Genomic DNA, 14849 nt, shown 5'->3' on the forward strand with positions numbered 1-14849 from the left:
AGAAATGCTCATGACCACCTTAGAGAGGTTGGAAGATAACGATATATTAGTCTGTATCTTGAACAGTTGACGTTTTGGCACATGTTGCGTGTTGATAAACGCTGTGATCCGCTAGTATGATGGGCCGATGGAACAGAACAGCTAGACCACATGTGTGCATTGGGCGCCATCCAGAAGTTTATATAAACAAACTGTTTTTTTCAGCCAAATGAAAAATGCGGTTCTGTGTGTTTGCTCTTTAAAAAAACGAAGAAAAAAGGAGTCTTGACAAGGCATTCGTTGAAAAAAATACGAATAAACAAAAATACTGTAACATGTAATCCCACTTTAACACTTTGAAACTGCTGGCAATGTAAGCCATAATAATGGAAGATAAGTGGGGTCAAAAAAAGTCTAACTGGAAAAGATAAAAGTTTGTCTTTTTATTATTACCTCAAATAGTTACCATCTTGAAGTGCTCTATGGGCCTTAGTCACCGAGCGGCCATCCTGGTTCTAAGCGCGAGCCGGATGGGACCTCCCTGCTGGCAGTTAGAACCAAGATGGCTGCCGAATGCACATTCAGTTCCCCGAGTTCCCTTTTCCAGCAAGAGTTAAGAACCAAGATGGCTGCCAGGTGAAGAAGGCCCATGGAACCATTTATTATGGAAAGGTGGTGCTGGAGCCGGTCTCCGATAAAGTCAGTCAGCAGAAGGAAGACACCCCCATAACTCTAGCCAGTTTTTTTTTAGAGTATAGCTACGTTTGTTATCTTCACCTTAAACGAGTCTGGTTTCCCCACTGCAGAGAAAGTAGTGCATACAGCTGGAAATATATAGTCCATCCACACCTCATACCTGACTCTGAACGGTGTAGTTGCATTTCCCTGGGAATGCAGAACATTTGGTACACATTTGTATTCCAGCATATAAACCTCGGTAAGATATGTCAGATAGGAGAATCTCAAGGAGACTAGGAGAGGGTACGAGGAAGTCCTTCACTGTGACTAATCAGGTGTGGTACAATCTGCTCGAATGGTCACCCCCCCCCCTGTGATGTACGTATTCAGCGCATTCAAATCACCCTCCTCTCTTGGACTCTGTGACAACAAATGATCTACATTCCAGTTCAGACCAACTCGCTCCAGTGGCCAGTGAACATATGTACAACAGCAGTCAAAAGCTGTTCAAAGGCAAACCTATCCTTTGTGTAGGAGGAATTCCAGAGTTTGTGGAGTTGTTTTGGAGTTTAATGCAAATTCGAAAAGGGTGTGATTACAAATGTCTAGCTAAGAAAAATCGGGCCTGTACATCGGCCTCTGGGGTCGAGGCCCGTCGGCCCGAGCCCATGCCAGACACAGGGGGGGGGGGGGGACACGACTCGACACATCTAGTACAATGTTTCAACGGCCCTACACTGCCCATCATGCATCGGTCTTTCACTATTCCTGGATAGCATCTATGGTCCCTTAACCCCGCCCCCCCACCCAGAGTTCGGACCGCCAGTGTCGACGGATCCTGGGGGGGCGCAGCGCTCCGCGGCGACCCCCTCCGGGAGAGGCCGTGTCGCAGCCGTGGCGGTCGCTAGACCTCCCGTCACGGCCGTCACCTCTGAACCGCGCCTCTTGACGCCACGGCCGGTTTGCCACGGGCGTAGGGCGGGGGGAGGGGCGCCCCGGGGGCCGGCGCCGGCGACTTGGGCCCCCTCCTCTGTCTGTGGCGGCCCTTGACCTCCGACTCAGAGTCACTGAGCTCCGCGTCGGGACAGTAGCCGTCCGTCTCCCGCCGCGAGCGCGCCCCGTTGGGCGGCGGCTCGGAGGAGGAGGACGCCGGCTTGGGCCAGAGCCGCTCCTTCGCCGCGGAGGAGGAAGAGGAGGAAGAGGAGGACGACTTGCGGCCCAGCCGGTCGGGGCCGGCGCAGGTCCTCCGTGCTGCGGACCAGGCTGACCGTGGCCTCCTTGAAGGAGCGGCTGAAGTGCTCCATGCCCGCCTTGCGGAAGCCCGCCGGCTGGCCGCCGCGGCACAGCGCCTCGGCCAGGGGGGCGCCCTGCTCCCCGCCGGGCGTCTGGCAGGAGATGTCCTTCTGGGCCACGCACCTCTCCGCGAGGCCGTTGGCCTTGCCCCCGCCCCCGGGCCCCCTGCGCTCCGCGTCGGCGGGCTTCGGGGGCTTGCCGTTGGAGGCGTGCTGGCTGTGGAGCGCGGCGTGCAGCGCCAGCGGCTTCCCGCTGCCCGGGCTTGGCGGGCGCCGAGGTGCTGCTGGAGACGGCGTTGGCCTCCCGGTGGCCGGAGGACGAGGAGGACGAGGACGAGGACGAGGAGGTGGGCGGGAGGCCGTTGGAGGCGCTCCTCCCTCCGGCCGCGCTGTGCAGCTGGGGCTTGCCCAGGCCCAGGCCCCCGGGGACCACGGCGGGCCCCTGCTCGTGGACGTTGAGGCTGTTATCCGGACAGAGGGGCCCGTTGCCCGACTTGGCGCTGCTCTTGCCGTTGCCCAGCAGCTGGGCTTTGGGCATCTTGAGCTTCAGCGTGATCCGGGGCGGAGGGGTGGAACAGGAGGCTCTCGATGGGGAAGGACAAAGGAACGCCTGCGGAGGAACCCGGCGTTAGTACGGCCGACAGCGGGAGCTTCAGCGCGGACGGCAGTTTGACCGTAGAATAACACAACCGGCCACGGACACATCAGTACAAACTAACTCATCATGTGGTTCTCTCTTCCTCGAACCACAGGATCACCACCCTCGAAATTAGACGCATTTAGGACATCCAATATTCTGTTTCGTCTCTCTTATTTATGTACCAACAGGTTGTTGACAAGTAGCACTCGAACACTAACACAGGGAAATATTGATAAAACTAAACCTCCTCATCCAGTATCCTGATTTTAGTTGTAGCATTACAAGCTTTGATGAACCTCATTAGCTAAGAGCGCATGGTGACTCGGCAGGGGAGCTATTCCCTGGAGACCCTTTGAAGCGCCCAGGAAGAGGATTACTTTAATGAAGCCCCTTTGGAGAGGGAAAGCACGAAGCTTCACCATATTCCATTATTAAAAAGAAATGTCTGTTTTCTATGATGGAAAAAACGCTTTCTTAGTGTGACAGCATAAAATGAGATATGTTTTCCATTACACCGACATGCAGTAGCTATGGATACTGAAACGAGACGGCAGGAGGGGCCTACCTAGGGTCACCCAGGTGACCTTGGGTGTCTTGAAAGGCGCCTCTAAATTAAATGTATTATTATTACCTGCAGTCACTTCCTGGTTGAGGAGTTTGATGTGCAGGTTGAACATCTGCTCCTGGGCTTTACTCTGAGACAGCTTCAGCTTCTCCCTGCGGCTCACCATGTAGCACAGGTTCCTCACCTGCAGGGGAAACACACACACACACACACACACACACACTTTATAACATAATCCTTGATTTATAGGTCAATTACTAATCTATTTATACACACACATGAACACGCAAGCCCATTAAGTGAATTAAAATCATTATTTGAAATATTATTACAAAGAATACTCAATTGTCTAGAAACCCAGCAGATTATAACCAGAATAACCATTCAGCATAAAACATACACACACACACCACCACAACACACAAATAAAACACAAACACATGCACCCCACAACACACACAAATGCCACACACACATATACCCATTCAACTATATTAATTATTTCATATACTTTTATATACTTTTATATAGTCCATTGTGTCCCCACAATGGACACTCAAATAACTCAGAGTATTGGCAGAATATCAATCTAAACATTTTGAGCCAAACATTTGGCTTAGTTATGGTTGGACGTTATCACAATGCAAGGGGGTTCACAGACCCATTTCCTCGTTGCGGACCCTCCTTGCGTCCACCATAAGGGCCTGACATGCGACTTCCAAAAATGATAACCTTACGTTGAGGCGACGCAGCATCAAGGCCTGTGATTGGTCCACTAACGCAAACCCGACGCAGAACCAAAACAGGTTCACGACTCCTGTCGAAGCGTCTGCGTGGTCGTTGCGTTGCGTCAACGTCCAACCATAACTCAGGCCTAACTCAACCCTCACACACACACGCTCTCTCTGCACCCACCCTCTCCAGGTCCTGCCGGAGGTGCATGAACATGCGCATGCGCGTGTGGATGCTGTCCTCCTGCGGCTGCAACCAGCAGGTTGCCCTCCTCCTCCTTGGGGGGCAGCAGCGCGCGGTTGAAGCTCGTCTTCCTCTTCAGCTTCCAGTACTGGAAGATGAAGTCCATGAGGGGCTCGGCCACGCCCAGGTCGCGGGCCAGCTCCCCGGCTGGATCAGCGGTGTGGAACTCCTCCTCCAGCTCCCGCAGCCCGCTGCGCCCGCAGCCCCACTTCTCCGTCTCCGTGGGGACGGGCTTGGGCCGGGCGGGGCTCAGGCCCGGCTCGGCGGCGGCGCCGGGGGTCTTGGAGCGGCTGTGCTTCAGGCAGTAGGACTTGAACTTCACCCTCGTCACCCTCGTCCAGGATGGTCTTCATCTCCAGGGTCTGCTCGAAGGCACAGGTCACGTGGACGGCGTGGTTGCAGTTCTTCACCGAGCACTGGGGGGGGGGGGGGGGGAGACACGGACACGGGTTGACTGTCTGTCTGCTTATCAGTTATTCTGCCTTACCGCTTTCATCCAGTTCAGATGAGTCTCTGTACTGTCTAACCCCTACCTGCTCCGTCAGTGTTCACGTCCAACCGTTACACATTGATTACTCTTATGTTTGGTATCTACTCGACATCGGATTATGTAATCTACTCTGACCTGTGATCAATGTGATATCTACGGTTTCTTCTCTGATATCAGAGTAGATATCTCATGATATCACATCAGTGTTTCGCCTACATGCACCTAGCAGCTGCTGCTGAAATATGACCGCCGCTGCTGAGGAGAGCTCCTTCATATCTCTTTAAAAAACTAATGTTATATTATTTTGCGCTACGGACGCTTAATATCCAGGTCAATTCACGCTGTGAGTAAAGCCTATAAACGGAGAGGAACTTCAGTAAAGTTGGAAATGAATTGGCAGATTCAGAGATTGTGGTTCAATAGATTATCAGTGAAACATCGTTGCGACACAATTGAGTGTAGTAACCCAGAGAACGAGCTACAACATTGTTTTCATCCAAACAAGTCGTTTTTAGCGAACGGTGAATTGCATTGGCTTCTATGAGCTGTCGGCTTTCAGCCCGAGCTTAGTCTGCAAAGTGCAAACTGAAAACGACCACAATGGTAAAATTTCAATAGCGTCGCCATTATTGACTCTTGAGCCCCAAAACTTTTTCCATAGAGGTATGGCTTATTTATGGTCCTACTACAACCTTTAGTTTTGAAAAGTATCTCATGATATTTTGAGGATTTTGGATTTAGCAACAATTTCAGTAGAGTCGCCATTATTGACTCTGGAGCCCCAAAACTTGTTCAATAGAGGCATGGCCTCTTCACGGTCCTACTACAACCTTTGTGATGGGGAGAGGGGAGGGGGTAGGAAGATGCATTGGTTTGAGGCACAGACGTTTTCGATTTTTGTAGTATTTGTGTTATGTGATTTTACTGTATACGGTGGTTGTTGATATAATATATTTTTTGTTAAATAAATTGAAATAATGGTTTTAAAGATTATACTTTTAATATGTTTAATCTCTCCATATTTCCCTGCTCGTTATTGTGCACAAATGTGCTGTATGTACACCCTTCTGTTGCCGGCAGACACATAGAAACCTCACGGCAGGGTGTGCTTTGAGAGCACACAAAAAAAATTAGGAGCAGAAAAAATAACATTTCACCTCCGCTACTGCAACTCCATCTTAGGGGAAACACTGCACATAATCTGACATAATGTGATATCTACTCTGATATCATGAGATAGCTACAATGATATGTGATATCTACTCTGAAATAATGTGGTATCTTCTCTGATATAGTGTTACGTATCACATCTACTCTGATATAATGTGATATCTACTCTATTATAACTTTATATCTCCTCTGATATAACGTGATATCTCCTCTGATATAACGTGATATGTGATATCTCCTCTGATATAACGAGACGTCTGATCCAGCAGTCCTATGTCAGTCCTATGTCAGTCCTATGTCAGTCCTATGTCAGTCCTATGTCAGTCCTATGTCAGTCCTATGTCAGTCCTATGTCAGCCCACCTGGATGCAGGCCCCGGTCTTCAGCTTGCAGAGGCTGCAGATGAGCGACCAGCGGCTGGGAGGGATGTGGGACACCTTGGTGATGGGCTCCATCCTCTCTGGACACGCGATGCTCACCTGGGCACACGCACACGCATTACCACCGGCGACACATAGACTGTGACACATCAACACTGTGACCAGAAACATCAACGTCATGACACAAAACGACAGCACCAGGACACATTCACAACCCAGATTAACAATGGAAAGTAGGGAGACAATAGCAGATGGTTTATCCAAAGCAACTTTGTTAAAGGTGACATATTATACCACCAGGTGCGAGTGCGATTAGCCGCTACAAGCCCTTTTGAAAATCTGCCTCTTCTGACATCACAAGTGGGCGTGTCCACCTACAGTGTACTGGATAGATCAGTCTACCAGCCTACCCAGTGGACTGTATTAAACGTTGCTCATCTATCCGTCATACATCTAGGTGGACACGCCCACCTGTGATGTCAGAAGAGGCAGATTTTCAGAATGGCTTGAAACGGCTAATCCCGCTCACACCTGTTGGCATGTCATGGGACCTTTAAAAGGTTTCATACGTATCGTTACACAGGCTGAGGGCTTCTTGCTACAGCCCAACCTTTGGGCTAAGAGTCAGCTACAACCCTAAACCCATTAGTCCACAGACATCAGAGCCGGGGCCCGTCGCTTACCTCGGGGATCCACAGGGCGCAGCTGACGTGGGCCCACTTGGTCCCGGCCCGCGTGGCCTTCATGGCGCCGCCCTTCTTGGGGCAGAGCAGACACTGGGGCTCCAGTCCCAGCACGCACGTCCTGCACAGCCAGTTCCCCACGGGCACCTTCACGATGCCGTAGCACGCCTGTAGAGAGGGGGGGGGGGGGGGGGGGGCAACACAGGGTAGGACCATCATTCAGATTCAGGCTGCTTCATTATCACCTACCTGTGTGCTACAAATGTTTAATCGATGCTTAATTAGTGTCTACCTGTACATTACACATTTTATAACGATCGTCTACCTTACTTTACAGACATTTAAAGGGCGTCTAACTGTCCATTAAAGATGTTTTAGTAAACGTTTAGTAAATCTGTATTACATAGGCTGTAATCAGTGTCTACCTGGGCATTACACATGTTATTATAATGATATCTACTTTTAAATGACAGATGTTGAAACGAGCGTCTCCCTGTATTGAACAGATTTTGAATCGACAGTTACCTGTACATTATATATGTTTCAACGAGTTTTCTGCCTGTATATAACAGATATTTGCATGAATGTCTATCTGTACATTACAGATGTTTAAACAAGCGTCTACCTGTACATTACAGATGTGTAAAGAAGTGTCTACCTGTAGGGTACAGATGTTGCAATCAGTGTCTACATGCACGCCCATGTTTTAATGACGGTTAACAGATTTGAAACAGATGGTGCACGCAGATGTTTCAATGTGTAAACAGATGTTTTAACAAACGTGTTAAATCTCCCTGGTTCATGCAGATGTTTTAATGAATGCACACAGATGTTTAAACAAGTGCAACAGATGTTTTAACGAGTGTAAGCAGAGCTTTTAACAAGCGTCTCACCTGGTGCACGCAGATGTTTTAATGAGTGTAAACAGATGTTTTAACAGGCATCTCCCTGGTTCGTGCAGATGTTTTAATGAGTGTAAACAGATGCTTTGACAAGAGTCTACCACATAGGTTTTAATGAGTGCACACAGATGCTTAAACAAGTGCAACAGATGCTTTAACGAGTGTAAGCAGAGCATTTTAACAAGCGTCTCACCTGGTGCACGCAGATGTTGCACTTGTCACAGAACACCATGTCGTTGCCCTCCTCGCTGTCGGGGGAGCGGCACACGTCACAGATGACGTCCTCGTCGTACTCGATGCCCAGCCCCTCCACCGTCTCGATGGCGTGCCTCATGTGCCATGACACTGCCTCTCCAGGGCCTCCAGCGCCCGCTCCACAGTCAGCTCGTCCACGGCCGCCCTCCCCTGGGGAACCGGCACAAGGATCAGGTAAGCTGGGTAGCGTGGTATAAGGAGAGTAGTGGTACCTTACAGGGTCGGAAATGAACAGGGGCTTGGGGCCTTGCTTAGGACATATAATTGCCTCTCGCAATTGGGACGACGGGGGCTTTTAAATAACCCATAAAATAGAAGATTCATTTCTGTGTTTTACTGTGTTGCACAGCAGGCCCAGAATGTTAGGTTTTTATTGGTGTCATGATGGTTTGTCACGCAAGATAGAAAAAGTATTTTTTTTTTCACCCAACCTTTCACCAAAATGCCAAGGAAATGATCCAAAATTGCCCCGAAAACATGGGGCAAATGAAGCCCTGGTAAAGAAAAGGTAATTTCCTACCCTTAAACCTTATTAGTTGACTCTCGGTTTTATTACTCAATTCATATATGCATTGCTGATGTTCAACAATTGTTGAGTTCTTGGGGGGCAAGTTTCCATGACAACATGGTCATCGCATGCATCCTGGAAGTGACACATGCATCCTGGAACGCATTCAGTGACTAATGCATTACAGCCTCATATCTCTGTGTAACCCTGGAGGGGTTTTAGTCCAATCTTAATGCCTCTTGAATTGTGTTCAGGCTTGTGATATTAGCCATCTGGTTGTGATGGGACAGCCTCTTCCTCCCGCTATGTGGCAAGGAACACTCATTGCGCCATTGGTGTGTGTCACACTAGGATGTAGTAATGTGTGCTTCAGTCTAGTGGAAAGTGTGCGGTGAGCATTGAAGAGTGTTACATTCTAGTCGAGTGTGTGCGTTATATACTAGCCTCTACACGCGTCTCCTACCCATGTGCTCAAGCTCTGTGTCAAGTGTGTGCATCCAGTGAAGTGTATTACACACTAGTGGAGTGTGTTACACACCAGTGGAGCGTGTTACACGCTAGTGCGGCGTCTCCTACCCATGTGCAGCAGCTCTGTGTTGAGCGTGTGGAGCCAGTGGAGGTCGGTGTCGTCCAGGTCGTAGCGACACATGTCCTCCGCCAGCTTGTTGATGTTGACGTAGCCCATCTCCGTGGCGTCCTGGCTCCAGCAGCGGAAGTACTTCTTGGGCCGCGTGTACAGATCTCTTTGGGCTTCTCCGCGATGATCCTGAGCACACACATAGAAGGACAGGTGGAGCTTTATAGCGGTTGTGTGTTGTGGGATTTGTAATCGGGCTGTGTTGATCATTCTAATATCTCACTTTTTAAAGTGGACACCATGATATAAATGTTTTTTTTTTTATCCAATAGTTGCTCTGGAGGTTGAGCACTTTCTTTTGAACCGGGAGGTCTGATTGTGCTGTGGTTATGTCTTCCAATACTTCCGGTCGATCTGGATGTTTCTTTGAGTAACACACTTTGCTTCGGCGTTGCAACCCGATCTCCTTTTGTTTGACGCACTGATCAGAGGTGATTCGATTCAGGTGTGCCTTCGCAGACGAGTGTTTCATTATAGTGCGTTAATCTGCTGAAAGTCGGAATATAAAACCTAGAAGTGGAGTGCATTTATAGAGCAGTTCTCTAGCCACCAGCTACAGAGCTGTACCTTCCTAAACGTCTCACATTCACCAACAGCTATCCATCTGTGTGAGAGTGTGTCACTCTCTCACATTCACCAACAGCTATCCATCTGTGTGAGTGTGTCACTCTCTCACATTCACCAACGGGCATCCATCTTTGTGTATGTGTGCGCGTGTGTCTCTCTCTGTCACAATCACCACCAGTTATCCCTCTCACGCATTCACCACCAGTTATACATCTCACTCTCTCTCGCTCTCACCACCCAGTGACTGACCCCCTCTCTTTCTCACATCCACCCAGTCGCTCTCTCTTTCCTTCATATTTACCAACACTCTCACACACGTTGGGCATCTTGCTTTAGGACACTCCAACACTTCTCTGCTGCACCAGGAAGCGCAGTAGATCCATACATAGCCATCAAAGTAGAGCCGAACATTATCGATAGAAACCGCAGACTAGACGCTTGGTGGTTGATAGAAGGACCACATACATAAAACGCCTCTCTAACCTGGGTCCACACAAGGCACTTCACAATTAGCACCTCACATACACCCATTCACACGGCGACGGAAGTGTTGACCATGCTAGGCAACAGCCAGCCCGTCGGTGGTAGTTAGGGTTAGGTTTCGTCTCCAGGGGCGTTAACCTCAGGGGAGCTGGGGATCAAACGGGCGACCTTCCTCCCTCTGTGTTGTTACCTGACGGAGGGTTCGAGGACGGTGTCGGGGCTGGCGGGCACCTGCACGCCCTTCTCCCACTCCTGCCTCCAGGTGTCGGCGAGGAGGTAGTAGTCCTCGGCGGAGATGTGGTGGGAGTCGGGCAGCTTCATGGCACTGATCAGGTCTTTCCTGAACACCTGGGGGAGAGATGGGCCAAGGGGATTGTACCATTATCACAATGTAGGATGTACTTTATCAGCCTGGGTGACACAGACACTCAACTATTACCGTTGGCGTCTTGTGGCGATAGGGAATGCCGTACAATAACTGTACGTCCACACCAGGAGCGACCAAGAGCGTCAAAGACGCTCTGGTCGCTCACAAAGTTTCGCTGCGAATTTTTCTGTTCGCTTTGGTCGCTCAAGTCGCTCATGACGTACAATTCAATTATGCAGACGCATTTAAGGAGCCGTATGCGTTTAGTAGGCCCTACAGACAGCCATATCAAATAGTGAACTCTCCCATACACCTTGGCCATATTGCCGAGACGGTTTTGCTTGTTCGATAAAGTGCTTCGACAACAAGTAGGACAGTGATTCCCCCAATATAAAAAAAATCCTAAAATGTAGGCTAATTACAACCGAGAACAAAAAAACCCTGCGTGCTGTAGTAGTTAAAATACGTTTCACTGATCTGGATCTGCAAATCATGATCTGCACTCATTCGTCGCATTCAAAACGAATAGACATTGGGACACATGGCTAATTTGCATACGTGCACAGGACTGGTTGGCTCCGCAAGGCAAATAATGGAACATATCTATCTATCTATCTAGGCCTTTCTGTCTATCTATCTATCAACAGCGTGTCTAGTTTTAATGTGATGTATTGTGTGTATTATCCAGTCAGACTTGTTCTGTGTGGTATTGTAGGCTACTGTCCTGTGTGGGACGAACCATCTAAATGGATTCCCGACGATTTGTGTCGTTTGGTATTAATAAAGACTTGACTATCTATCTATCTAGACTATTTAATTAAAAATTATTCACCTCAGGCTCCGTGAATAGTGGGGAATAGAGGGATAAAAGACAAGAGATATATCCCTTGTCATTTATCCCTCGTCTTGGTCGATTAGTTTGTTTATGTGACGATTTCAAATACTTTTTTGTTTTTTTTAAAGCATGCTACACGCGATTGGTTGGTTAGATTGGTGGCATGTAGAGCAAATTATAATGATTCCAGCTTAAATACGAACGTTCTAGATGTAGCCTATAAATACTCCCACTTATCATCACTTGATATCCAAACCACTATGGCGTTTCGATCTCTGAACTGAAAAAGGGTGGGTTCGTACAACACCGGGTGCCCAGTTACAGCCGCGATTAATACTTCAGCCGACATTTTGTTCAGTGAGTGAATAAAGGTAGGTAGGAACCAAAGTGCCTGCCGATGTTCCCTGGGATCCACGCAAGCGAAGAGCGTCTACATTCCGATTGGCTGTCAGTGTTTGGTCGCTGAAGCGAATAATAGTCATTTGCATAAAGTTAAAAGTTTTCAACTTCTTTTTGACGCTCTGGTCGCTCAACTTTGGCCGCTGGTAGCGTTGGTCGCTTTGGTCGCTCTGGTCGCTCTTGCCCATAGAAAGTGAATGACTTCCGGCGATTTGGTCGCTCAATTCGCTTCTGGTGTGGACGGACAGTAATAGCAATGTGCAGTTTGGATTGACAGAGGGACTTTGATGTGAAGGACCGTCTATATCATCCCCCCACATTTAAGTCACGTGTAACAATAATGATACAAGTTACTGTTGTTTTTCTGTTGTGCCTAGAAAAAGAAATAACGTTAATCCAAGCTTGAATATTGTCATGGGCCTGCCTGGTTGGTTGTGGCTTTAACCAGAGGTCTATAGCAGGAAAGTGTGCTTTGTGATGTATATTAATGCTGCGTAGCGTTAAATAAAACTGTGAGCATAGCAATAGCGATGACAGACAAGATTGAGAAAGGCATAAGAGGAGGAGGATGATGAGGTGTTGTTTACTTCTGCCGGCTTCTTCTGGCTGCAGGCGGGGGTTCCCGGCTTGCTGCCATACTTGTTGGTGGAGCAGAATGATGTGGAAGGACCTGAGGAGAAGGACGAGGAGGAGGGGTCAGATGTTGCAAGACACCAGCGGCCGAAGACCTACACCAGCTGAAGACCTACACCATCTGAGGACCTACACCAGCTGACCTGCACCATCTGAAGACCTACACCATCTGAAGACCTACACCCTCTTAAGACCTACACCAACTGAAGTCCTACACCATCTGAAGACCTACACCCTCAGAAGACCTACACCCTCTGAAGACCTACACCATCTGAAGTCCTACAGTAGCTTAAGAGCTACACCATCTGCAGACCTGCAAAAGCTGAAGACCTACACCATCTGAAGTCCTACACCATCTGAAGACCTACACCACCTGAACCTACACCATCTGAGGAACTACACCATCTGAAGACCTACACCATCAGAAGACCTACACCATCTGCAGACCTACACCATCTGAAGACCTACACCATCTGAAGACCTACACCATCTGAAGACCGACACCATCTGAAGACCGACACCATCTCAAGACCTACACCACCTGAAGACCTACACCATAGAGGTCCATTCCTACCAAGTCGATTCTAGAAACTCTCTTGCCTCTTCATCAACGTGTGCCTAGAACAGTGTTGCTGAAACGGAGTATGTGAGAGGCTGGCTATCAAGGGCTTAAGCTCCAGGTGAACTTACTTTCATTGTCAGAGCTGTCACTGCTGCTGGAGGTCCTGATACGTTTCATCCTGTAGCATCCTGGAAAACAAGTAGGAAGTATCATTATGGGATGTAAACCAAGCGGGGAATTAGCCTTGACTACGTGTTCTACACATGCGGTTGAATTAATAGTAGCGCTACACGTGTGACGCAATAGGACAATTACAATGTGGTGGAAATAAGAATAATAACAGCCAAAATAGTAGTCCAAATTCTAACACACAGCATGCTCTGTTCTTCCCTTATTTCTGAGCATAGCCTAGCTCAGAACCATCAAAGTTCGCAGACATTGTATCACAACGACAGGCATTTGGCATGAGAGAAAATGTACACTTACCATAAATTTTACATCGAATGGCATGCTAAACGGTTCCACTGATAACCCCACGACAACTTTTCTTATCTGTAAATACATACTCGTGTAAGTTCATGATGCCAGCATTACCAAGCATGGTTATCTTGGTTACAACAATGGTTGGACCGCATCAGTAATCTGGAGGAGTTTGGCTATACTGGCTCGAAGAAGTTTTAGGTTTGTTTTGTTTTTACTAAAACAATTCGAAATAAGGAAAACTACTCTTTAAAATTCAGTACTGGGGTTGACATCGGTGTAAAAACGATGTCAAAACTGTACAGAAACTATACATTTAATTCTGCAACATTAACTCAATCAACACAGAAGATAAATAGCTTTAGTTCTGGTGTATTCATCAAGGACACAAAAGCAACTTTTGAAGGGGTCGCAAAAGGAGAGTTAAAATTAGTTTCCAAGAACCGTTTGGCCAATCATCAACAGTACAAACTTTGTATTACTGGTGAATTCTGTCTTTGTCTGACCAGTCCCTCTTAAGATGACTAATGGGAAACTATTAGTAATCAATACACCATAACACTGAGGAAAACCGATGGTGATCGGCGTCATTTCTGCCATTCGATCAGTAATCTGGCCTCGGGTCATTGATATGTAAAACGGTGGTTTGTAGGTGGTTTCGGAGTAACGTATAACGTGCAAGTAACGAGATAAAGTTGTCGTCAGATACACTGTGGAACATCAAGTTATTTAACACAAACTGGGGCGGTTAGGTATCCGTGGTTTTTCTACGTACATCCCCCGAACTGAAGTCCATGGCACGATGATCAAATGTAGCAATAAAGTTAAATGATTTTAGCGAGTTCACGTTAGTATACAAAGACATGAAGAACAGCTATAAAATGTTGTTCCTCAAAAGCCTTGGCGCCAAACACTGGCCTTTAGCGGGTAGGTTGTGGTTGATAGATCCAAGGGTCCGAAGGTACAGTGGGCGGTCCCAATTCGTTACCAACCAATCACTGACTCGAGGGCGGATCACTCTGCGGTAGCAAACATTCGCAGATTGGTTGGTAAAGGAGCAAGGTCCCGCCCTCTTTACGGCCGGAACCTTGGATCTGGCGACTACGTTTTGCGCTTTAAAACGCCGTGCAGAAAATCAAACATGGGCGCCACCACCAAATAAAGATGTCACTTCCTATCGGGGTTTGGACCCAAGCTATTACGTTTACAAAAGAGTATCGTAAATGAAACTTAAAGCGACACCCCGATTTTCTGTTACTTGCGAATGATTATCAATCATAATCTACAACTTTGCATTCAAAGAACCCCCCCTCCCAGAAAGGAAGCAGGGCCCCGTGGCCTGCATAAGCCATCCAGGGCAGTTCTCCTG

At 48.1% G+C, this 14849-nt stretch overlaps 1 protein-coding gene across 1 annotated transcript in view; it reads right to left on the reverse strand.

Moving 5' to 3' along the window:
* jade3 (jade family PHD finger 3) overlaps positions 1 to 14346 on the reverse strand; it is a 55040-nt gene extending 40694 nt beyond the window's left edge. The window contains 5 exon segments of the mRNA XM_056604475.1: positions 10395 to 10552; positions 12393 to 12475; positions 13129 to 13188; positions 13487 to 13552; positions 14256 to 14346. Coding sequence (XP_056460450.1) covers positions 10395 to 10552; positions 12393 to 12475; positions 13129 to 13177 — 290 coding nt within the window. The 5' untranslated portion in view covers positions 13178 to 13188; positions 13487 to 13552; positions 14256 to 14346.
* Positions 14347 to 14849: the final 503 nt, after the last annotated feature.

The sequence above is a fragment of the Gadus chalcogrammus genome, chromosome 12 (assembly GCF_026213295.1).
Source record: "Gadus chalcogrammus isolate NIFS_2021 chromosome 12, NIFS_Gcha_1.0, whole genome shotgun sequence".
NCBI classification, from domain to species: Eukaryota; Metazoa; Chordata; class Actinopteri; order Gadiformes; family Gadidae; genus Gadus; species Gadus chalcogrammus.